General features: G+C 42.1%; 2 protein-coding genes across 2 annotated transcripts in view; one reads left to right on the top strand and one right to left on the bottom strand.

Moving 5' to 3' along the window:
• The window catches only part of Samd12 (sterile alpha motif domain containing 12), a 422,167-nt gene extending 398,737 nt beyond the window's left edge, over positions 1 to 23,430 (top strand). Inside the window, exon 6 of the mRNA XM_087190712.1 lies at positions 1,088 to 23,430. Coding sequence (XP_087046838.1) covers positions 1,088 to 1,158 — 71 coding nt within the window. The 3' untranslated portion in view covers positions 1,159 to 23,430. The remainder of the gene's footprint in view (positions 1 to 1,087) is intronic.
• On the bottom strand, positions 10,386 to 12,728 carry LOC101708203 (putative G protein-coupled receptor 19). The gene has a single exon (XM_087190719.1). It carries the CDS (start codon positions 12,726 to 12,728, stop codon positions 11,496 to 11,498), a length of 1,233 nt encoding a protein of 410 aa, XP_087046845.1. The 3' UTR covers positions 10,386 to 11,495.
• Positions 23,431 to 24,323: the final 893 nt, after the last annotated feature.

The raw sequence follows: 24,323 nt of genomic DNA, 5'->3' as shown, positions 1-24,323 counted from the left end.
GTGCCTCCCGGGCGGTGGTGACCAAGTAGCAGAAGTTACCTGTCTTTATCCATGAAGATCTTTTTGTGTGTGTGTGTGGCACCAGGGATCGAACTCAGGACCTTGGGCTTTCAAGGCAGGAGGTGGATCTGACCTCCAAGGAACACCTGCCAGAGAGCGCCATGATTAGAACCCAGTGCTCCCAGGCAGGTTAGCTCAGCAAACATCCAGACACCCTCTGCTCTCATCCATGCATTTTTAACAGCTTTTTAAAATTTTGCAGTACATAATATTTGCCGTACAGAGTGATCACATTCATCTTGGGGAATTGGTACGTGCACTTAACCTGGCTTCATTCTTTTTCCATCCCTTTCCTCTCCCCTCCTGGCAAATTTAAACTTAAGAAAGGAAGCCTCTAAATAAGAAGATGCACCAACATAAACAGCAGGCCCTTTACCTACTCTGGCCTCCCACGTTCACACCCTTTGTCCAGGAGACACTGCAATGAACCCTTCTGCACAGTGCAGCAGGACTTTCCTGAGGCTGATGGCTTACCTCATGGGAGAGGCACTTAAAAATTATGTGAAAAACAAAAGAGACATCATTTTGTTGTTTATTACATGTTGACTGTGAATCCAGTGTTTTTGTTTGCAAAAAAAAATTTCCAAAAGCAAAATCTGAAGTAACCTTGCAGGTCAGTGCAGTGACTCCGTGTCCACTCTAAACGCTCTAGACACCTTAGAACTCTAAAAAAGCATTTGCATCCCAACTTCTCTACGTGCAGATTAAGGACATGAAAATGGGGTGACCGTGTTGTTACGTAGCCTCTTTAGAAGATGCTAAAACCATAGCCCCCAAACCAGTCTTTACTTTTCTGGGATCATTTCTAATCATTTCTTCTCTTCTTTTCACGTTCTCTCATTGTGTTCTTCCTTTTCTTCCTTTCCTCTGTCAGCGACCTTTAACTAATTTCTCCCTTGTTACACTTATCTTAATACTTTTGAGGTGGTAACTTCCTCTTCCTCTATCTTCTCTCCTCCCTCCCTTTGGCTTTCCCATCTCCATCTCCGTTTTCCAACCCATGTGCCCTTCTTTTCTTTCTTTTTAGGACGGATACCCATGTGGACTTGTATCATCCGCATCTCAGTACATCCTAATTGCTCAACAAATGCTAGGTAAGCGGAATTAAACCTGGTGCTATGGTCTTCCCAGCTCGCTTCCCTTCTGCCCGTGGAGCCTTAAAACCCTTTTAATGCTTCATTAAGCAAATTCACTCAGTAATGAAGACTAAAGTCAGGTGTGTTGTCTGGGGTAGGTGAAAGCTTTGGTTTCCTCCAAACCTGATGTAGGCAGATTCTCCTAAATACCATTTTACCCATATTTTTTTAAAAAGCCTCCCAGCCATCTGGGTGCTGGGGGAACTCTTGCTTTTCTGGGTACACATGGCAGCTATATTTGGATCAAGAACAGTGAGAAGCTGAGGCCACCAAAATAATTTATTGACCTAAGATTACTCAGTAGTTTATAAAATCCTTTTGTGAGCCCTTGGAAATGTGCACACCGCAAAACTGGGTATCTTATGCTAGCGAAATCCTAAAATGCTTTTCAGTTTCCAGTCGGTTCATTTGGCCAGGAGCTGGGTGAGGAGGTTTCTTAGGGTGACTACACAATTGTTAGGATTGTTAATGTTTTATCTTGCAAGTCTATTTTTAAGGTAGGTAGGTAGGTACATTATAAAATAGCTTTCCATGACCTTTCATAAATGGCATACAAATGTTAAAAAAAACTTTAAGAAAGGCAGCTACATTGCTCTGTTCTTACATAGTTGGAGTGACCAGGGTGCACCTGGCTCCCGAGAGTCATGCACAAGGGACTCTCATGCCATGAGAAAGGGAAGGTTGCCCTGATTCTACTTTACCCTGGTTTCTCTCCTTTCGGTGATGTAACCCAAATACTACTGGGTCCTTGTGTCCCAGGCTGCACAGGGCTGCCCAGGAGGGCAGAGAGAGTACAGATGAACACGGCCAGGTTTTACTCTGCCTTTCATGAAACTCTCAAAGCCTGGGCGGGGGCTAGAGGCGGGTGTGTGTGTCACACCCAAGAGATCTTAAGACTCCTCCCCATCTCGTTACCTTCAGTATCTTCCACCCTAATGCAGCTGCTTCCTTTCAATTCTGTGGGTACTGGATATTGAATATATTGAACCCAGGGCTTTCACACTGAACTACATCCCTGGCCCATTATTTTATTGTTAGTTTTGAAACAAAGTCTCACTAAATTGCCCAGGAGGATCTCAGACTTGCAATCCACCTGCCTCACTTCCCCAAGTGCTGGGATTTACAGGGTGGGCCACTGTGTCTGGCCTCCTCCAGCCTTCTTCATGGAAGAAGAGCCTTTCTAAAGCTCACCTCTTATCCATGTAATTTTCCTACTTTTTCTTCTCCAGTTGTTTTTCTCTACCTGTTGCCCTGATTCTGCCTCCTCAAAACACACAGGCCAAGCCAGGAAACACTGACTGTTCTTTAGTGAAAGAAGAAGAAAGCAGACTATAATTATACAATAGTATTCTTAATAATTTCCTTTATCAAGTTTTCTTGACCTCTCCTAGTAATTCTGGCCCTGGAACTATGGAATCAATGATCAAGAATGGAGAGTCATTGAGAAAGTAAGCCTTATGGGGCTTGAGAGTTTTTGTTTATTCATTTAACAAACATAGATGGATTGGGTGCCTTTGACCTTTGTGCCAGGAACTGTGCCTGACTCTGGGCTAAACGATGTGGACTCAGAGTTGAATGACATTTTCCTGATCTTAAAGATCTCGCACCCTAAATTAGAGAATTGAGTAACTTAGCAAACCATATCTTTTTAAAGTATCTCCTATTAAAATGCAAATAGGATAATAATTTAAGCCCCATTCATTCTCAAATGCTAGAATAGGGGAGGGACACAAGAATGAGGATAGCCCAGCAAGATCTGACAATGAGATACATATATTTTATGCCTCTCCTTGAGAATCAGAATTCACATTAACATATTAAAGGCTCTGAGAAGTCTTGCAGGAAATAATCCTAAGCATTTCTTCAGTTCAGCATTTTCAAAATTCACTTAAGCAACAACTACTTCCCACCAGAGAATACCAAATAACAGCACAGAACGCAAACGTTTTGGAAATGCTGTTCTGTACCATTCTTTAGCATGAGCAACATTATCACAATCAGGTGAGTGTGAAGGCCCTCAGAGAAAAAGGTGCCAAAGGTGGACCTCTGAGTAGGAGACGGAGACCTGGGGCCCAGGAAGCGGGTTTGAACTAACTTCCCAATTTCTATTCATAAAAGTAATAACAGAGCAGCTACTTCCTGTTTCCCGCTGTGTGCATTTCACGCCCTAGCCCAGTCACCAGCCAAGGTCAGGAGAGGTGTAACAGTTGTACAACCCTGGCTCATATCACTCTGGATTTTAACTGTCTCTTCTGAAATATTAGGCATGTGGAAGAGACTAATTCCAGCATCCCTCCATAGCACCAACTTTCTGCCCCAATCTACGTTGTAATGCTTGCCTCCAGCTTTGCCTTTAAAGCTATGCAAGCACACACCTAGAATATCTAGAAGCTCCTAGTACATTCTAGTTACTTTCCTTCTTCAGACTGGGGACTTTTTATTACATATTTTTGTCTCGCAAGAGTTATGAGGGCCATTTTTCCAAAGAAAAGAACTGGGATCACTATTTGAGCACAGGGCCACCGTTGGAAACTTCACCAACAGGAATAGGTGTTGATTTATGTTGAGTAAGCCAAACATCTGTAAAATTCATTCTTGCATACAGTGGAGTCAGGAGAAAGGAAGTCTTCCAAAGAATGTGAAAAAAAGCACAACTGTTATCAAACCTGAGAGTTTGTGTATTCTTCCTTTTATTTATTTATTTATTTATTTATTTTGGTACCGGGGATCGAACTCGGGTCCTTGCACTTGCAAGGCAGGCGGTGGAACCACTGAGCTAAATCCCCAGCCCGTGTATTCTTCCTTTGATGATGGCCTATTCAGTACTTACATTAGCAGAGTCAAAGAGAACTTGAACTCAGAGCTGAAGAAGCACTCGCAGAGATCCAGGCTGACTTTCAGGGAAGGCGTTTCCCAAAGTGAGTACACACTCCAGCTCACAGGGCCCTGGAGGTGAGGATGGAAAGGCAGGGAAGAGGCGGGAGAATTTCAAACAAAGACCCAACTCCCCTTCAGATGGGTTAACCTTGTTTCTGACCCTGGACAAGAAAGACAAACCCCCACCTTTGTTCTCCCTTTGCAGTTTTCATTTTTCTATTATATTTCAAGGTCTATGGCCGTACCACCCTGAATGCGCCCGATCTCAACTATTATATTTCAAAACCACTGGATGATGTTGCTACATGAAAACGATAATGTTTAAAATTTTAAATACAGTTTATTTTGAAAATCAAAAATTATTAAAATGAGAATCAGTTCCAAAGAGCATATGATAGTCTCTGGATTATGATTTGATTTACTCGAACAAATAAAATAATGACCTTAATTGAGTGTTTACTAGGGGTCACCTCATTTACTGCCAGTAATATTCTCTTCATATTATTACTCCCATCACAAGGAAAAAATTAGGGTTTAGAGAGATTAAATTCTTAGGCCAGATCATTCATCTAACCCAGTCAAGATCACAAACTATTTTTGTTTTCTTTCCTTTTTTCTTTTTATTTGACACATAAAAATTATACATATTCAGAGTACAGTGTGATATTTCAATACATGTATACAATGTGTAATAATCAGATCAGCATAATTGATATATACATCACCTCAAACATTTATCATTTCTTTGAGTTGAACAAATCCTCTCTACCAGCGATTTTGAAATATACTATTTAATTGTTTTCAACCACAGTGTTACCCTACTATGAAGCAGTGTTAGCTTTTCTCCTACCCAAATGCTCTACTGCTGAAAGAAAGCTATGCTAGCCTTGAAAAATGGACCCAACACACAAAGCTTGCCATGTTTTCAGTGGGCCCAAGGACTGTCCCAACCCATTCCATCTTAAGGATTCTTGCCTTAAATGATGTGAGTGAATTTTATTGGTGAACAAGAGATGGTAGAACTTAGCCAGCAGTGACTTTGCCTCCAGCACACCACATAGCTTCTCTCAGGAAGAGAGGATATGGGGATCAGCACAGTGCATCCCATGGGCTGCTCCTGGGGGCCATGTGCGGGAGCCCTGGGGACACAACAGGAAATCCTTCCAAGTCCAGGCCTCACGGAGAATGCTGTCCACACAAGAAACCAGGTAAGTGAATGTGCCTTCGATTTGTAGCCCTCATTCTGCACTCTCCAGCTCTCTGATCTCTCTAAGGGTATCCAGAAGAGCAGGTAATTCAGCAATTGGTGTTCACTGTAAAGATATTACTATTGCACAATTTTTATTCCATTGTATTACCTTGAATATATAACGAGCTCTTCTGATAACAAAAATATTTTTCCTATTCCCTTGTCAAGAGGAAACAAATCACATCCATTCTTTAAATGCCTCCAAAATTGGTATGAATATATTCTCTTCAAATTAGGACTTTTGATTTTCTGTGTATAAGGAAAATATAATCTGTGCTTTTTGTACTGTTTCTGTTAAGATTTTAAACACCTTTTTCATTCAGTGTGTTACTCAAGTCAGCTAACACTGGGTGTGAGACAGCTATTGGTAGGAAACTAAGTGCATATCCTGTACCCTTTTGTCATACAATTTCAATCTTGTCAATTCTTTTTTTATGTTATAGAGGGGCTTTTACTTATTCATAACCCACTTATTTCCACAAAGTCATTGAGACAATTTATAAGAGAATATACCATAAAATAGAAAGCTAAAAATAAACTAAAGTCAAATCAGAGAAAACATAGAGCAATTGGAAGATCGAGACTAGGACATAGGTTGTTACCTATACACTTTGGCCATTATTATTAAGGAGGAGCCATAAATTTCGTGTCAAATTTAGAGGCCATCAAAGTGATTTGAGACAGAATTTACAGCTTCCATAAAAATGAGCATGGATGTATCCTGGAGAAGAATACAAAAGTCACAGGAATTTTTAACATAAAACAGTAGAAAGGGCAGCTTACTGTGCTGAGAGCCGTGTCTCCAACCCCAGAGCGGATGAGTTCACTCTGCTCTGAAGACAGGGCTGAGAAAGTTAGAAAAGCATTGCTTTGGGGAATCAAGTTTTTCCTTCCTTGCCATGTAAGTCTGAGAAGCATTTCTTATGAGTTTTCTAGGCAGATCCTGAGTGAACCAGTGGCCAATGTCCCTGTAACATATACAATAAAAGATTTCAAATACCAGCTTTCATGATATCCCCGGAAGTCAGTAAAGGGCAAAGCAGCTATGGGGAACGAGGTGGAAAAAATTCTGTGGAGCCAAAATACTTGTGGAGTAGTCTCAGCTTACAAACTCATCAAATCTTAGGGTTACCTAAGGATTGAGAATGAAGAATAAGCAAGATACTGTGCTCATGACAACAGCCCCTTCCAAGCAACCTCAGCCATGCTAGCAAGCGTGTTTGGCTTTGTGATGTGCAATGTACTTCAGTGCATTGTCTTACTTAGTCCTTATAATAACTCTGAAAGGTAGGACATTGGTCAAGACTTGTCCAGTTGCAAGTGACTATAGCTCAAGTCAAACTACTTTAAGCAGAAAAAGAAAGAGAGGTTTACTGGATGATATAATAGAAAGGGTCTGAGGCCAGCTAGACCTCTGTCTCTCTCTCTCTCTCTCTCTCTCTCTCTCTCTCTCTCTCTCTCTCTCTCTCCTCTCTGTCTCCATTGCTGATGCCTTTTCCATGACCTGGAAAGATGTCATCACACAGCCCCAGGTTTACACAAACAGAGGCCCTGTCTCACAGCTTCCAAGCCAGTCCTGAAGGTGCATTTGGATTGGCTGGGGGCTGGGGACAGCTCAGCTGCAAGTCCATGAGGACTTAACTCTGATGAGCCGACCTCTGCTAGCAAAGACGGTCCCTAGACTGACAGCACAATAGCCTCATGGAACTGGATGTGAGAGCAAGCAAGGCAGACAAAAGTATCTTCTGGTTCTTGAAACAGGTGTTATCATCTCCACGTTATAGATGAGAAAACGGAGGACTCTGCTCGACACAGTACTTGGGTACCCAGGCTGACAGGGGAGGTTCTGGGGTTTGGAAGGCTTGGATTCCAGGCCCATAAAGCAGTGGAAGACAAAGGCAGGAAACACCCACAGCCCTGGCTCACCAGACTGGAGTGCCCTGCGCTGTCTGGCTGCCCAAGGTTAGACAGGGACTGGCGAGCGGGGAAGGGCAGGGCTGGGCTGTGCAGACTGACGCCCTCCAGCACGTCGGCCTCCACAGTCCCTGGCTTTGGCTCTTCTGTCTATCCTCTGGACTGCAGACTCCTCCAGTGCCGCAGAAGCCATGGGAGTGGCAAGAAATACTGGCACCCATGAGTAACAAAGAGATATTCCAGGCATTCAGCTAACCCCAAGAGAAGGCTGGATAGTTTCAGAGCTCGGCAGGTTCCCAGTGCTGGCTAATGTCCTGCTAAAAGGGTCATTTCAGCGGCTGGGTCCCCTCAGGAGCCACGGAGAAGGGAGCTGACCTGGACACTGACTCCCAGTCCCCAGCTCTGCCAGGGCCCGGGCCACCTCTCCAGCGCACGTGTACTCTGAAGCCGAGAAGTGTTTCTGAATTTAGCTCTTCCCATGATTTGAATTCTCATCTTCAGGGACAATAGTCATGTAGCAGATGCCAGTGTGGACTCTCCGGACGCTACCTTGCAAGCCTCTGCTGTTGCTGACATTTGCTGGCCTGAGGTGTACCTCAGATAAGTCCGAGCTTTACTGACACCCAGACTCCTACACACGCCCTCATTCTCGTCGTGAGCCAGACTGTGGCACAAACACCCACCCCGAGCTTGTCCTCAGTGATGGGCTGGCACTCGGCTCCTTTTTCCTGGGACCTCCTCTAAGAACAACCCGGTCTCTCTAAGACAGGCAGGAAACCTGTGACGTTTCCAGGGATACCTGATGGTGTTGGCAATCGTGCTAAAAGGAACGCTTGGAAAAGCAAAGATGTTGAAGCTCTATTTCCGTTCAGAATCCTCTCACCAAGCTTCCTTCTTTCCTTTCTAATGTTGTCCTCACTGAGGGTCCTGCTGTTACATATGATGACTGTGGAGGAGCCACGGACCCAAGCAAACATCCCAAATGCTCCCCTGAATCTCCCAGCCCCGGACAAGCTGGAGACTCTGAACCCTAGCAGAAGCAGTGCCCACCCCGGTGCCTCCTTGTGTCCTTCTCACCGAGCATCAGAGGCCACCAGGAAGGTGACACATGCCAGATCACAAGGCTCCAGGAGAGGGATGTCCTCTCCATGACCCAGGGCATGGGCTAGGAATATTTTAGTGTAGAAGTCACTGAGATTTCAGGATTTGTCTGCTGTGACAGTTGGTATTAATCACCAGACTAATTGAATATGAAAAATGTGTAAAAAAAAATCAAATGCTTGAAAATTCACACAATAGACTTTTATGCTTTTTTAAAGAATGCACTGTGCTCCAAAAGGGCTAAAACTCAGTGCATAACCCCCAGTACCTCTGCAATTATTTTCAGGTGTCTCTTACTACGTATATCAGAAATGTGCATTTTTAAATGTTCTTTTCTTTCTCAACTGAACACAGAATTGCTTGGTGTACAACAGGATGTCCCACGTTTGACATTATTAATACCTCCAACATAGGTCTTAAGTATATTAACTTAAGGAGGTTACACTTCTTAATTGTAGTCTCAGAACATGTACTTTTTCATTTCCCATTTATTTTTATAAAATGATTTAAAAAATTAAGTTAAGAGAATACTCATAAAATTGCCCACATGGCTAAAACTAAACATGATGATTGACAGATTGGGCCAAGGGGTGATGGCTTCAAGTTTTAGATTTACAAAATTCCAACTCAGCACAGGAACAGGGGCTGAGAATTTAGTGGTGACCCCAGGTGGGAGCTCCCTGTGCTCCAGAAAGGCCTTCCTGCTCCCACTTTGCCCAACTCAGTGTGGGCCCCGCACAGCAGAAAGCATGACCGTTTGAAAGTGTGAGTCAGTTCACATCCCTTCCTAGTCCTTCACCCCCACTGGCTTCCCCTTTGGAATCAACACAACACTCAACTCCCCTCCCACATCCACGAGTACTGGCATCACCCACTTCTCCACCACACCCTGCCCAGAGCTCTTCCTCTTACTCCCAGCTGATTTTGAGATTTCTCAAGCACATCCATTTATTCCCACTTCAAGACCTCACTGTTCTCCATGCATCAAATGCTCACAAACCAGATCATCCCTAACATTCAGGTCTTTTCTCAAATGTCATACCTGCAGAAACACAAATTTTAAATCACCCAAACAATAAAAATCTCCTCTCTCTCTTTCTCTCTCTCTCTCTCTCTCTCTCTCTCTATATATATATATATATATAAAATAAAAACAGCTGTGAAAGACATTTCTGACACAACTGAGGACAATTTTCATTCTGTTACATACTAAATACTGTTTCTATGTCCTATTAAGAATCATAACAGCATTGTGGTTACACAAATAAAGATCTTGATCTTGGGAAATATTTGCTAGAATTTAAGGACAAAATTTCATGTTGTCTGCAACTTACTTTAAATGGTTCAACAATGAAAACCCACACATGTGTAAATGAACATGTACATAGAGACAACACAGAAGAAGGTGAGAAAGAAAATATGGCATAATGTTAATAATGGGTGAATTTAGGTGATAAGAAAATGAGTGTTTGTTTTATACTATCATTTTAACTTTCTATAGATTTGAAATTGCCCAAAAGAAAAAGAAAAGAAAAGCTTAAGACATCTCCATCCTCCACTTTCTTCCCTTTCTTCTTGCTTTATTATCTAGAAAGTACCAAAAATTCTCTAAAATTACATTTTTATTTCAGTGATTATTGGATCTTCTTCCCCCAGAAGTCCCAGGGAGAGGAGCTTTTGTAGGTCTAGCAAACTCCTTTACCCCAAGCACCTAGACCCAAGCAGCACTCATGAACAGTTAGTTGTTCAATGAGCGAACACACCCCTGGCCCACCCAGCACCTTTGCCCCAGCCTCCTCAGGATGAGTTGGGTAAAGGTGACTTGAATACCTCCAACTCCCCGACAACCACAGGGCCCCCAGCAACCAATAAATCTGATCCAAGTGTCCACTCTTAGTGCAGAGCCAGATAGCCTCAGCTGTACTGGGCACATTGCAGAGGTCCATGTACATCAAGGATGACTGGGAGAGCCTTTCTCACTTTATGAAAGCGTTGGGGTAAATATCATCCTACTGGACCCTCGGGTCACTCCTGCAAGGCAGATGACATTCTTTTTTTTTTTTTTTTGTCTTTAAGCCTTTTATTATTTAATAGGAAACATTTTCTAAATGCATTGGTCCTAGAATTGAAGTAATGGAGACCTGAGAACCAGAGAAAAAAGTCTTAAGTTATCATAGGCAATGAAGAGATTGAGTTTGGCTGGGGTACGGTACTGCGACTTGGAGAGAGATGAAGGGAAGGAAGCCCTGGCTGGAGAAATGGACTTGGGTCTGAGTTTCTAGGAGAAAGGAGAAGATACTCTTTGTCCTTTCTGCCCGGGTGGATGGTGACAAGGCTGGGCAGTTGAAGATCACTGGACTGCAGAGCAGAAAGAAATGCCATCTGCCACTTCTCCCTTTGACATTTTTTGGGTGTGCCTAGCAAGGACACCTGCTCATTTGCTTGTGTATAGCTCAGAGGAGGAAGACGAGGCAGCCTAGATGGGACCCAGGTGTGAGGAACACATCACATCGAATTCAGAATTTTCAAGACCTCATCAGTAGCTTGGATTAAGTAGGAAGAAATCAAGAGAAAGACAAAAGTTTCAGCAACACCATAAGCATTTTTTCACTAAGAATTCTCATTTAAACACAATTATAAGAGACTTCCCAGTAAGTTCCAATATATTCAAATACATGAATTGTTTTCCACATATCTGGCCAGTGATTACTTGGAAGAAGGTAATGTGAAAATATATAGAGTATTAGCTACTCCTAAATGCTTAAAGAAATATATATTTCAGAAATGTAGGACATGGAGGCTTTCACTGAAACAGAAGCCCATAGGTATAAAACTTCAGTAGAGAGAAGAAAAAGAAAACAGAACAAAACAGAGTGGAATCATTAACCAAAAACTGTGCCCTAATGGTTAATAAAAAGTAGAAAAGAATTTTTTATGCATCTTAACTAATATCATAAAATAATGACCCTAGTTAAGGTGAATGCTTTTCCTAAAACAAAAAGCAACTAGCATAAAAGTCACAAAAACTATAATCAACAAATGAATGCATTTTACAAAATAACTCAGAAAGTTTAGTGAAAAACTATGTAAATAACTTGTTTTATAATTAAAGATTTTAATCTCCAGTGCATTACAATAAGTAAATGAATTCTGAGAAATTAAACAAAAGTATTTGGTGGATTTGAGTTAATGGGCCAAGCAAGCTTCTTTTCCTTGGCTTCTCTGTCAAATGAATCATAGATTGAGTCTTTGGTTATAGTTATGGCCATGGGAGGGGTTTCTGAAATGCCAACATAGTTTTTTTTGGCCCTCCTTGAACTTGTTGTGATAGTATAGGCATTGCTTTGATAACATTTCATCAAGGACATGCAAAAAGTCTCTTTAATCCCCCTCCTAAAATTGGCATTATAAATTGAGTAAAGAGTAGGTTTAGAGGCTGAAGAACTAAAGGATATCCATGTGATCGCTGTGAAAACAAGGAAACTTTTCTTATAGTCTTGTTCATGGGGGTGCCAGAGCTGAGCTACATGAAAAGGCAGCCAGGAGAACAAAAACAAGAGATTTAAAATGAGGAACATCTTGACCGTTTTCACTTTTGTCCTTGGGACAATGTTCATTGTTCTCCTCGCTGTTCGACCATCAGAGCCTATTCTCCAAATATACTTTATGACCCTCTGGTAAAACAAGATTATGAGCACAGATGGAATTACAAAGCCCACTAAGAAGTGGATGACAGTGTAGGCAGTCCCTTCCCAGGAGGAAGGGAAGAAATAGTTACAATGACTGTCCCAGTTGGAGCCGTAGAAAAAGAGGACCAGGGTCACAAAGGCTGCATCAAAGATCCAGGACGCTGCAGTCATTTTCTTGGCCTTTTCTCTGGACACCTTGAAGCTCAGTGGGTAAACAATGGTGTAGAACTGGTCTATGCAGATGGAGAAAAGAACATAGATCTGGACACCTGGAGTGAGATACTGAAAATAGCGTACAACCTTGCACATTGCACTCCCAAGTGTCCACCTTCCAGTGGTGACTTGGAGCAGGACAAACGGAGTGCTGGCCACACTGACGAGAAGATCAGCACATGCCATGGAGACCACAAAGTAGTTGGTGGTGGACTGAGTCCTCCTACTCCTACGGATGACCAAGCAAACCAAGGAATTGCCAAAGATAGAAAACAACAACAGAGTCGCAAAGAAAATGCTGGCTGTGGCCACTTCCCCGGGTTTCAGTCTGTATCGAAGGTCTGTCCTGTTGCCCACCCTCCTGTGCGCCTCATCACATAATTCCATCAAGTCATGGCTTGGCAGAGGTGTGGCTGTTTCAGTGCAGCTGTGGTTCTGGAGGGGCACCAGAAGCGAAGGAACAACCAAAGGTGGCTTGATGTTATCCATTCTGTGAGCAAAAACCACATTCACTTTTTTTCTCTTAGTTTTTTTCTATTACTAAATGTATCACATTTTCTTGTGTTCATAGATTTTTTGTACCAGGAATCGAACTCAGGACCTTGCACTTTCAAGGCAGGCGGCAGCACCACTGAACTAAATCTGCATCCCATGTTCATAGATTCTTGAATCCATCTTGATACCTTTAAGATCTTTAGATGTTGCAGAGCAAAATCCAGTGCTTGTGCAGCTGTTCCATGTATCCTTAGTTCATCACATCCTCTCAAGGTCTTTGGGAAGAAAAAAAAACCCTAACACCCCTCAGGTTTATTCCCTTATGCTGTCCCAGAGTTATCTTTACAAACACTTAAAACTCTTATTTTTATAGCGAGCTCTCCCAACTTCTGCTCCTTTCCCACTTAATTCGTTGAAATGTCTCAGAGTTCATAGTCAATATACAAATAAGTGGAGTTTTGGTGAAAATCTCGAAGAAAGCGGTGTTGTGTACTTGAATCCAGAGTATCGACATGACGAACTTCTCAACCCAAACTTGGTTGCCTCCTCTCCCAGGTGATGTTCTTATTAACAGAAGAGGGAACCACACCTGGGAAGGGCACACATGGCTTTGTCCAGTGCTCGGTGACAGGTACAGACTGCAGTAGGATGGAGGTTCCGGCGCTGGTTTTGAGCTAAGCGTTCGGGTCCTTTAAGGCAAGTGCGTTGGCTTCTTAGCCCACCAGCTTGCCCTCTGCTCTTCCGCCCTCATGAAGACAGTCGACTCTCAGAGCGGGTGGTCTCAGCGTCCTGACGTCACCACCTGATGACGCCCAACACTGTGAACTACAGAGAAATAGAACCCTGCTTCCATCCCTACTTGGGAGGGCTGCAAAAAACTGAAAAGAAATTTCAAGCACAGCAAGGAATCGAATTGCCACCCCAGAGGTTCACCAAGGGAGCCCACCACAATCCTGAAACTTCTTTGAAGGCTCTATTCCCGCCCGGTACCGGGGATGAAACTCGGGACCTTTCCCTTGCAAGGTAAGCGTGGCATCAGTGAGCTAAATCCCCGCCCCATGAAGGCTCCATTTTAACTTTTTGCAAACAATTCCATCTCTATAATATGTGTGCTTATTTACAATAATTATTTTCTCTGAAAACATTCCACCAGTAGGAGAAAAAGGACGCTTTCTTCAGTCATTGAAGATAATAATTACCCCTAAACAAGAGTTCCCAGGTGGTTTTGCGGTTTTGTGGCAGCAACACATCAGCAGCTGGGAATTCTGGGCTGGGGTGGGGGGTAGCTCAGTGGGAGCTTGCTTGCCTGACATGCAGAAAGGCCCAGGTTCAGTCCACAGTCCACAGAGAAGACGTAAGGCATTCCTCTGTGCTCCCTTTTCTTAATTGCAATTAAAACGTCTCCAGGACTATCCTTAGATCTCCCTGGAAGGACCCTGGGTCTTGGGATTTCTGCGGACAGCCTGGGGCAGCTGCTTAACCCACTACACGTGGTCCTAAAGTTTGGCTATGAAGCAGTTTCCCTCAGCATCCCTTATTTTCATACTGACTTCCATTATAAAAGCAAAAATGTATTCTCACAGGAAGAGACAATGTAGCCCCAACATGTAATTTTGAAACAACTTTATCTGCAAGAAAGCTTTTTGTAAAAAAAAAAAAATATTTAAAATGAAAGTGTTATCATTTTTGATAAAGCAATCCAAACTAAGTCACCAAGAGAACAAATAGTGTGCTAACTCTTAAAACACTGTGCTAGGATCTGTATTTCCTTACACTATAGGTTCCAGGAAAGGAAATCTGTCTATCGTGTTCTCTGGACTTTATAATTGGCCTGTGGCTGGTTTTAAAGGGGTAAAAAAAATCTGGTGCAATGCTAAACATCTTTAAATGTGCTAATTAAGGCTGATCTCTTTGGGAATACATGCCATTGATGTGTTTGATTAATATTCTCTGTGCTTTCTTTAGTGTGAAAACAGGCTTCTTTGCATAATGTACATCTCTGTAACTAATTTTTTCCTCTGGGACTTGATTTCCACAACCATTGTGCAATTTCTAGTTTTCTGATCTCACAGTCGAAAAACTAATAGTCAGGTGATCATGAAATTAAATAATTTTTGAGGATCTTTCCTAAACTATTAAGTGAGATAGGACAACCACGAAGGATAACTTGTCAAAGTATGCTTCTTCCCATCAGAGATATGCCTAGCAGCACCTGTGAAGAACCCAACCTAAGAGAACAGGGTCAGTGTGTAATGTAGAGAATCCGTTAAAGAAGCTTTGGTCATGGCTGGACTCAGCTACCAATCAACAGCACTCTATAGTAAGTAAGGTGAGCTTTTCTCAAGAAATGACATGCAAAAAAGTGGCCAGAATTTAAGGAAATCAAGAAGAGTTGGTGCATGTTTCCACAGGGAGGCCACAGGTGGGAGAGAGAGGACAATAGGGAGATAAGAACCCTGTCCTCCTTCTTCTTTGTGGTCCATTGTCTGCTGGTTTCTCCATTGGTCAAAGCCAACAAATGTCAAGGGCAAGGGTACCACTATTGTGTCTACCTGGGTACCAGCGTCTTCCAGCCAGAGACCTCCAAGGACACTCCCATACTTGGACGCTTACAATACATTGCTCCTTACAGTAAGAGCATCATGGAGAACTTTGAAAAGTGTCACTAAGTGATATTCTAGTGGGCTTATTTCTAGGACTTGGCTTCATGGTGAGAAGCTTGGGGAAGGCTGGATGAAGGGAAAGGCTTTGCCCTACACTGAGTGCTGCCAGGAAGGAGGCAATAGCAACTTCATCACCGGTTATAGCTTTAGCCTCACTTCATTGCTCCCTCATTCTAGATAAGATTTATTGACTGCCTAATCCTAGAACTACTTCTCCTTCTCCCTCTTCAAATTAAAATGGCCGTGTCTGTGGCTTGGACGATGCTCCTGTTTCTGTGAGTGTTCCAACAAAATTACAGAGGGATCTGGTTGTTACCTTGATCCACCCTGACCGAATGTGGAGGTTCTGTGAAAGTCTGTGTTTCCACAGGGGAATCTCAAGGCCTCATTGATAGTACCAGGCCAGGTCCTGGACAACAGAAGCTTCTCTGCTCTTGCTCACAGATCAGGGTGGGTGTGAATGAGCGAGTGTGGTATCCGTTACCCAGAAGTCACCACATCTGGTTTCAGCAGGATGTGCACCATTAGGTCACCTCTCTGAGCCTGGCTCCTGTGAAGTTGTCCTTGAAAAGAAAAGTCACTTGCGAAACACTGGAGTTCCACATGCTTGGCCTTGGCCTACCTTGTAACAGCAGTTGACACACACGGAAGAACATGTCACATACTCTCCCACGTCACCCTGGGCCACCAGGCATCGTGCAACTTGGCACCTGAGGGCATGAGTAGCTCTCAGAGAGAGTCTGTCAGGGCAAGGAAAGAATCGCATCCCAGCACCTGGTGGGAACTTTGGATGCCCTGCAGGGATGGACAGCTCTTGAGCAGGGGAAATGCTGCCTGGGGACACCCAAGTATCCACAGAGAGCTTCCAGAAAGCTGCGGTCTTGAGTTATGCGGGAGGAGAGGAGCCAGTGCTGTCTCAGTTTACCATTAGTACACCTCTGTTACTATCCATGCTCCGCCGAGGCCTGGGCAGACCTCACTTACATGTACAACCTCTTATACATAAATCAGCTAATTTTACATGAACTTCTTCTGGAGTTTGGCAATGAGGCACCATGCACTTTTAACAGCTTTGTGCAGCATTCTCAACCTGTAAGTGTGGATAATCATACTCACTTATTTATAAAGTTCTTTGAGGTTTTTGGATGAAAGCCTCTCTTAAAGTACAAAGCATTAATTTTTTGTGACAGAGTAATCTATGAGAAATGAACATGAAGCAATATAAAAATCTTTGTGTTATTTCTTGCTGTAAGTTTTTAGTTGCTTTCTTTACAGAGTCACAAAAGCCAGTCTCCACAAGATCTGGAGTTTGAGATAACAGAACTAATAAAGGTACTGTAAGTATAAAATCCTAGATGGGCTTGAGTCAGCTACTCCTTTTGAAGATGTGAGAAATAAATTGATAGACAAAGCATTTTGTACAAACAAATTCATTTCAGTAAGTTGTGCTGATAGTCTTGAGCATATGTACATGGGCCTCTATTTTTAGACTCTTTATATCCATTTTTTGACCAGGACGAGTAAGCGAAGCTGTAGCAATAGTCAATCATTACAAGTAACCAGACCACAAGAGAAAAATGTGCCAGTTGCTAGGTGATGACTTTCAATCTATCATCTTAGGCAATAAATATAAGATGAAGTTATGAGGAAAGAAGCTATTCATAGCTAAAACTTTATCTAAAATGGCTATTATTTATTGCAAGGGACTGAAATCGGATGAAGCTGAGAAACCCAACGTACCAACCCAGAAGCCAGACGCCACATGACACAGACATATTTCAAGGACAAATCCAAAGACAGATAGGAGCCCAGGGTTTAGGGGGTGAGTGGAAAGAATAAATGACTGGAAATCAAGACACAACCCTGTCACTTATTAATATGCTTTAAATTATAAACATGAAAAGGAAAAAATATATTGATTCAAAATCCAGAAGTTTCCTATTTCTCAAAAGGAAGAAAATTCTAGCAGTTCCACTCCACTAAAGAGCAAGTGGCGATCATGTACTTGACACAGCAGCACACACAGATGCTATATAGTGAGACCCGAGCCTAGAAATATAGGTAATGTCAAGGGGACTATCAGACAACAGCACAGGGCATTAAAAATCATTGGATAAAACCAATGGCTGGATTGAAGCAAGCCCTCAATGCTAGTTGTATGATTAATAATTGCATAGTGTTGCGTATTCCATAAGATGTGTGCCTTGCTCATTCCGTAAGGTAAGGATGCATTTGATTTGATGAGTCTCAGATATCTAACACCCAGCTGAGAATTACGAAGCACAAGAAGCCTTGCCTCAGAACCTACTCCCCTTGCCAAGCCCGGCAGTGAGGGGCACGGCTCTCATGCTTCAGCACGGGGAGCTTCCTACACCCGGTTACGGGCCCTACTGCTATTTCCCACCCGGGAGGTCTGGGTGAGGGAATTCAGATTTCTGATGAGGCCCAGTTTGATGCCAGTGCTGTGAAGCACAGTTTGAGGTCTGCTTATCTAAACGATTAGGATGAAAGATAATTAAAACCATGAAAGAAGATGTCAGGAATAGGTAGCCACGCCACTGTGCTCCGAATCTGCTGTTAGACGGTACTCGGTGTACATGGTGCTATGCGTATGCATGATGATGGTGTGGTTCATAACAAGAAATGTACTGATGATGTATGTGATGATCTTTGCCCCTTGGCGCTTCCTCAGCAGTAGTAGGTGCTCGAGGACAAGGTTCTGTGCTGATATTTGGTCTCGGTTCCTGACAGAGCTGCTGATCCCTTGGGACACTCAGGGTGACCACCGTGTCTACCGTTCCAGTCAGGTGACTGTTGGTGAGCTCCTGGATGGACACTGTCACCAGAGAAGCCTGTCCATGAGCAGAAGCTTGGGATGTTCAGCCCCAGCTCCCACTCTCTGGGACAAGAAGGGGACCTCCAGAGCGAGTTAATAATCAGTCGTGCCTACATGATTGTCTTAGTTACTTTCTCGTCGCTGCGACATAATACCAGGTACTCATAACTTAAAGAAGGAGAGGTTTATTTTGGCTCACAGGTGACTGAGGTTTCAGCTCATAGTCCACCGGCTCCGAGGCAGGACAGCTTGGCAGGGGACTGGCAGAGGAGAGCTGCTCAGGGCATGGCTGTGGGGAAGCAGAGAAAGAGCAAGGGAAGAGTGGAGAGGGAGAAAATCTCTGCCAGCCCAACCACCCCTCAGGGACCACCTCTTTGATCAGACCTGCCTCCTGACAGCAAGTCAGCCATAAATCCCCTGATCACCTCTCCAGTACCCCACCTATGAGCACATGAGGCTCTTGGGGGACATCTAGATATGAACCCTAACAGTGATGAGGTCTCCGTGAAAATCCCGGAAAGACCAGATTCGAGGCACTGCCAGGCGGATGAAGGTGGAGCACCCTAAGAAGGCGTGGAAGCTTCACCCTCCTTCCCCTACCTTGCCTATTCTTCTCTTCCAGCTGGCTGTTTTTGAGTTGTATGTAGCCTTTTATAGTAAACGGGTAGACATTTGTAAAGTGCTTCTATGAGTTCTGAAGTCATTGGAGTAAGTGATCTAAGCCCAGAAAAGAATCATGGAAGCCTCAAATTTACATCGTGGCACAAGCCACAATGTGGGGCCTGAGATCAGCATCTGAAATGGGGACACTTCTGTGGGAGTCACCATTACCTAGGGTTTGCTGCTGTCTCCAGACAGACAGTATCATGATGGAGGTAAACCGTAGAGCACACAATTTAATTCTCTGTCGGTGTGTGCAGGTTGGAGCCTTGTCGGCTCTTTCTACTTCACCGTCTGTGTCTCTTCCTTCTTCACCTGCTAACAGCAAAAGTAACATTTTCTGGTAGGAAAAGCTTGAAAATGAACTGAAACCAGAAGGAAGAACACAACATTCAGAGCAGCCTGAGGTCTTTGAGAAAAGACAACACAGCCTGACTCTCTTAGGCTGGATACGGGGCACCCATGTTGGGCATCATGGTTTTATTGCTTGGGGTGACCCTCAACGTGGGTAGCTGTGTCTCCCTCGTGGCTCTAACTTTGTTACAGCTGGATCAGAAACTGACTGGCATGACTTTCAAAGTCCAGAGAAGGTAGAAAGATGCTTCAGAATTGCATTTTCTCTTTCAAGGCCTCACACTGAATTTCACCCCAAATAATAAGTGTAACCTGAGGGAATAATTGCGTCCCGACAACAACAAATACCAAAAACGAGAGAGAGGTCTTTCTCTTCCTTTCCCTTCCTCCTCCCCTTCCTCCTTCCGTGAGGAAGAACCCTTTGCTACCCCTGCACTGGCAGGGAAAACCTTTCCCTCCAATGTTCTCGCTCCAACTACCGCTCTTGCTCCTTGCCTGGGGAAGACTGAAGGCCCCCCAGACGTGGCTCCGACCAGATTCTAACTGGCTGGCGGGGCAGCTGTTTTTCTCCAGAGCTCCCTGAGATTGTTCTCAGCGTGAGAACTGCTGTGTGGTAACTTCTCTCCCATTGCCTTCCTCTTGCCCACATTATCCAAACTAATAGGAAATACTCTCACTGACCCTGAGTCTCCACAAATTACCTTCCGCCTATGTTTTTCAAATATATGTAGCTGATTATAGCCACCTGCTTATTTAAATCCATTCAATATTGAACCCCTTGACACCAGGCTTCAGTCTCTAACATCCTACCAAAGTTGTGTTTTTATTTGCTTGTTCGCTTTTAACCACATCACTAATATCCTCCTACGTGTTTCTCCATCCTTGTCTTCCTCAAGTTTAATGCTGCGTTTGATTCTGGAGACCATTTAATCTTTGACAGTCTCTATTCCCTGAGTCTGTGATGCTGCTCATACTGCATTTCATAACTTACCAAACATTACTTCCTTATCATAGTTACTCTCTTCTCATCTCCTACAACTGTAGTTGCAGAAATTTCTTAAAGTTCCATGGACAGGCAATGGATGCAACTTCAGAAGATAGTGGTTCAGGGAAATAACTCAGACACACAAGTTTAAAATCGCACGTTTCTCTTTAATGAGAAGCTCAATATCTGTATCTGTCTACATCTATAGACAGATAGACAGAGCAAAATAGAAGATAGATGAATAGGAAGTAGAGAGAAGTCCAAATAATTCCCCAAATTATCTATTCTGTTGTTTCAGAAATATTTTATATATATGCTAATTTGCTTCATTGATACTACTAATCTCTCTTAGTTCATTGAAGAGAAAGTTCTGTGCTTTTATGCTTTTGTCTCTTTGTTTCTTCAAGAGAGAGCCTTTTTTTTTGGTACCAGGGATCAAACTCGCTCGGGTCCTTGCACTTGCACAGCAGGCACCATAACCACTGAGCTAAATCCCCAGCCCTAGAAAGCCTTTTTTATCTGTGACTTGTACCCTAAGCATGTTGGCCATTCTTTTAAGATTATGATACACAGTGTATTAACTGTTGTTATTCACTAATTACTTTGTTATGAAATTTTGTTTTATTTTTTATAGAAGTAAGAAAAGTGCTTTTTAATGTTTTCTTTATTAATATCTACTTCTATTACATTAAAATTTAAAGAAAAAAATGGAAAGAAATATTCCATGCATTTCCATTTCCCCTTTGCAATCTCTTCCATTTGTGGGAGATTAATTTTTCTAGTACTTATTGACTGGAGATATGTTCTTTGGATCTCCTTATATCTGGCTAAATTTTCAGATTTTTTTTTCCTTTGGTACCGGGGATCGAACTCGGGTCCTTGGGCTTGCGCAGCAGGCAGCGAAACCACTGAACTAAATCCCCAGCCCTAAATTTTCAATTTGTTTATTATATATTAATATAATTAAAAAATTCTTATCATTGAGCTTTAAGGAGTTTTTATATAGCCTGGCACAAGCCTTTTGCCAAATATATGATGTTAAAGCATTTTCTCATGGGTTATGACTTGGCTTTTCATTCTCTTCACAGTGTCTTTGGAAGAGAAGTTCATAATAACAATAAAGCACATTTTTTTTTCTCTTGTAGACCATTCTTTTGGTATCATACCTAAGACATTTTTACCTAAGGTTAGAAAGGTTTTCCCCTATTTTTTCAGAAGCTGTATAATTATATTGTATGGCTGGTTCAAAATTCCGTTTTTACATATGTAAATTACTTGCCAATATTTAAGATACGTTCTGCTTTATTAAAAATCAATTGACTATCTGTATGTGAATCTCCCTTTTATTTCTAGACTTTCTATTTTGTACCACTGATCCATTTATCTACATTGAGATCAATAAGTCTTGATTACTATAACCTCATGATAAGTTTTAAAATCAGGTAGTATACATTTTATTTTCATTTTGAAAATCATTTTGGCCAGAGCTTTCCGGGCTGCCATATTAGTTCCCCCAGCACTGAGGAGCAGAGCTGCCCCCAGCACCAAGGAGGTCAGCCACGGGGGCACCAGCAGCACAGCCCCCCCAAGACCCCCCCATTGAAATGAGACGATACATAAACAAGTCTCAAAACCAGACTTCCAGATCACTTAAAGCAACCCCAAAGGGAAACAAGATTTAACACTCTGATACTCAACCACCTGGACTCCCTGAACTGGCAACAAAAGAGGATCTGGAAAAAATGAAACCAGAAATAATTTCTCAGATAACAGCAGAGAGAGATTGTGCCCATATTGCAAGACATGATTAATAAATCTAGAGAGGACACAGATAAAAAAAAAATAGAGGAGCTGAGGAACAGGATGGAATCCCAACATAGGAAACAAATGGAATCAATAAAACAGATGCAAACAGATTTCCAGAAGATTAAAAACTCCATTGAAAGTTTACACAGCAGAATGAGCCAATGTGAGGACAGAATTTCAGATATAGAAGATAAGATTGCAATTAGTGATGAGGAAAAGAAAAATCTCTTTAAAATAGTAAGAGACTATGAGAAATCAATGCAGCAGCTGCTAGATGATGCAAAGAAGAATAACATGAGACTGATCAGAGTCAATGAAGAAACACGAGAGAGTGCTGATGACATAAAAAAAACTGTTCACAGAAGTGATGGCAGAACACTTCCCAAGCAGGGGGAAAGAATTTGGCATACAGATAAGTGAGGCATATAGGACCACAATTAGCCTTGATCAAAAAAAAAATCTACACATAGGCATATAATAGATAAGAATCAAAAAACCAAACAGAAGAACAAAATTCTACAGGCAGTTAGAGAAAAGAAACAAATCATATACAAAGGGAAGTCCTTCAGAATCACAGCAGACTCCTAAACGCAAACCCTCAAGGCAAGAAGAGCTTGGGGTGATGTATTTCAAGCCCTAAAAGAAAACAGCCTCCAATGCAGATTGATGTACCTTGCAAAACTATCTTTCAAAATTGATGGAGCAATAAGATACTTTCATGATAAAGAGCACCTCAGGAACTTCATGAATACCAAACCGGCACTCCAAAAAATTTTAGACAATATCCTAGGAAAAGACAACGAGGATGACAACCCCAGGAAGCACAGCAGAATGAATCCATCGGGCATGACAAGAAATTAAATGGAAAGAGGGAGAATCCAACAAAAAGAAAAAGTCATGACAATGATAAGTCATTATGTATCAGTTATAAGCATCAATATTAATGGTCTCAATTCACCAGTCAAAGGAAATAGGCTAGCAGAATGGGTCCAGAAACAAAATTCAACGATAGGCTGCATACAAGAAACACACTTCATTCAAAAAGAAATTCAGAGAGTGAAAGTTAAAGGGTGGAAAACAATACTCCATATGACAGGAGTCTAAAAAATAGCAGGAGTAGCTATCCACTTTGCAAATCAAGTGAATTTCAAACCAACAGGGATAAAGAAAGATAAAAAAGGACACTAATCCTTGTAAAGGGAACAATCCAAGAGAAAGAGATGACAATCATAAATATATATACACCAAACACTACTGCACCCAATGATATAAAACAAATACTAATGGATATGAAAAAACAAATAAGCACTAATGCAAATGAAGTGGGGGACACCAACATCCCACTGTCACAAGTAGATAGATCAACTAGACAAAAAAAAAACAAAAACGAAATACTAGAACTCAATCAAACTCTTGATCAAATGAACTTAACAGATGTTTACAGAGTGTTCCACCCCCACAAAATCAGAATACACATTCTTTTCAGCTGCACATGGGTCATTCTCAAAAATAGACCACATACTCACACATAGAACATGTTTAAGTAAGTGCAAAGGAATTGAAGTTATCCCCTGTATATTATCAGACCATAGTGTGATGAAATTGGAAATCAATAGCAAAAGAAACTGCAAGAATTTCATAACCACATGGAAATTGAACAACACACTTCTGAATAACCAATGGGTTACAGAGGAAATTAAAGAAGCAATCAGACAGTTCCTACAATTAAATGACAATGACAATACAACATATCAAAATCTATGGGACCCAATGAAAGTCTTACCAGGGAAATTCATACCAGTGAATACTCATATTGGGAAAACAAAGCAATCCCAATTAAACAACCTGATGCTGAACCTCAAGCTTCTAGAAAAAGAAGAGCAGGACAACCCAAAGCTCATACAAGGGAGGAAATTGTAAAGATCAGAACAGAAATCAATGCAATGGAGACTAAGAGAATGATACAAAAAAAAATCAATGAAGCAAAGAGTTGGTTCTTCGAAAGAATCAACAAAATTGATAAACCTTTAGCCAACCTTATCGGAAAAAGGAAAGAAAAGGCCCAAATCTATGCAATTAGGAATGAAAAGGGTGAAATTGCAATGGACCCAGCAGAAATCCAGAGGATCATCAATACCTACTTTGAGAATCTATGCACCAGTAAGATGGAAAACACAGAAGAAATGGACAGATTCCTAGATACATATGAATTACCAAAGTTGAACGAAGAAGACCTAAAAATTCTAAACAACCCAATATCAATCAATGAAATTGAAAACATAATT

Source organism: Heterocephalus glaber, unplaced genomic scaffold, assembly GCF_053883595.1.
Source record: "Heterocephalus glaber isolate CG9 unplaced genomic scaffold, H.glaber_assembly_v1.0 deba00001555, whole genome shotgun sequence".
NCBI classification, from domain to species: Eukaryota; Metazoa; Chordata; class Mammalia; order Rodentia; family Bathyergidae; genus Heterocephalus; species Heterocephalus glaber.
The sequence above is the reverse complement of the archived record's forward strand: the minus strand, read 5'-3'. Positions and strand labels throughout refer to the sequence as shown.

Excerpts from the sequence above, each read along its gene's own strand:
- LOC101708203 (XM_087190719.1), bottom strand. The coding sequence starts at position 12,728 with ATGGATAACATCAAGCCACCTTTGGTTGTTCCTTCGCTTCTGGTGCCC.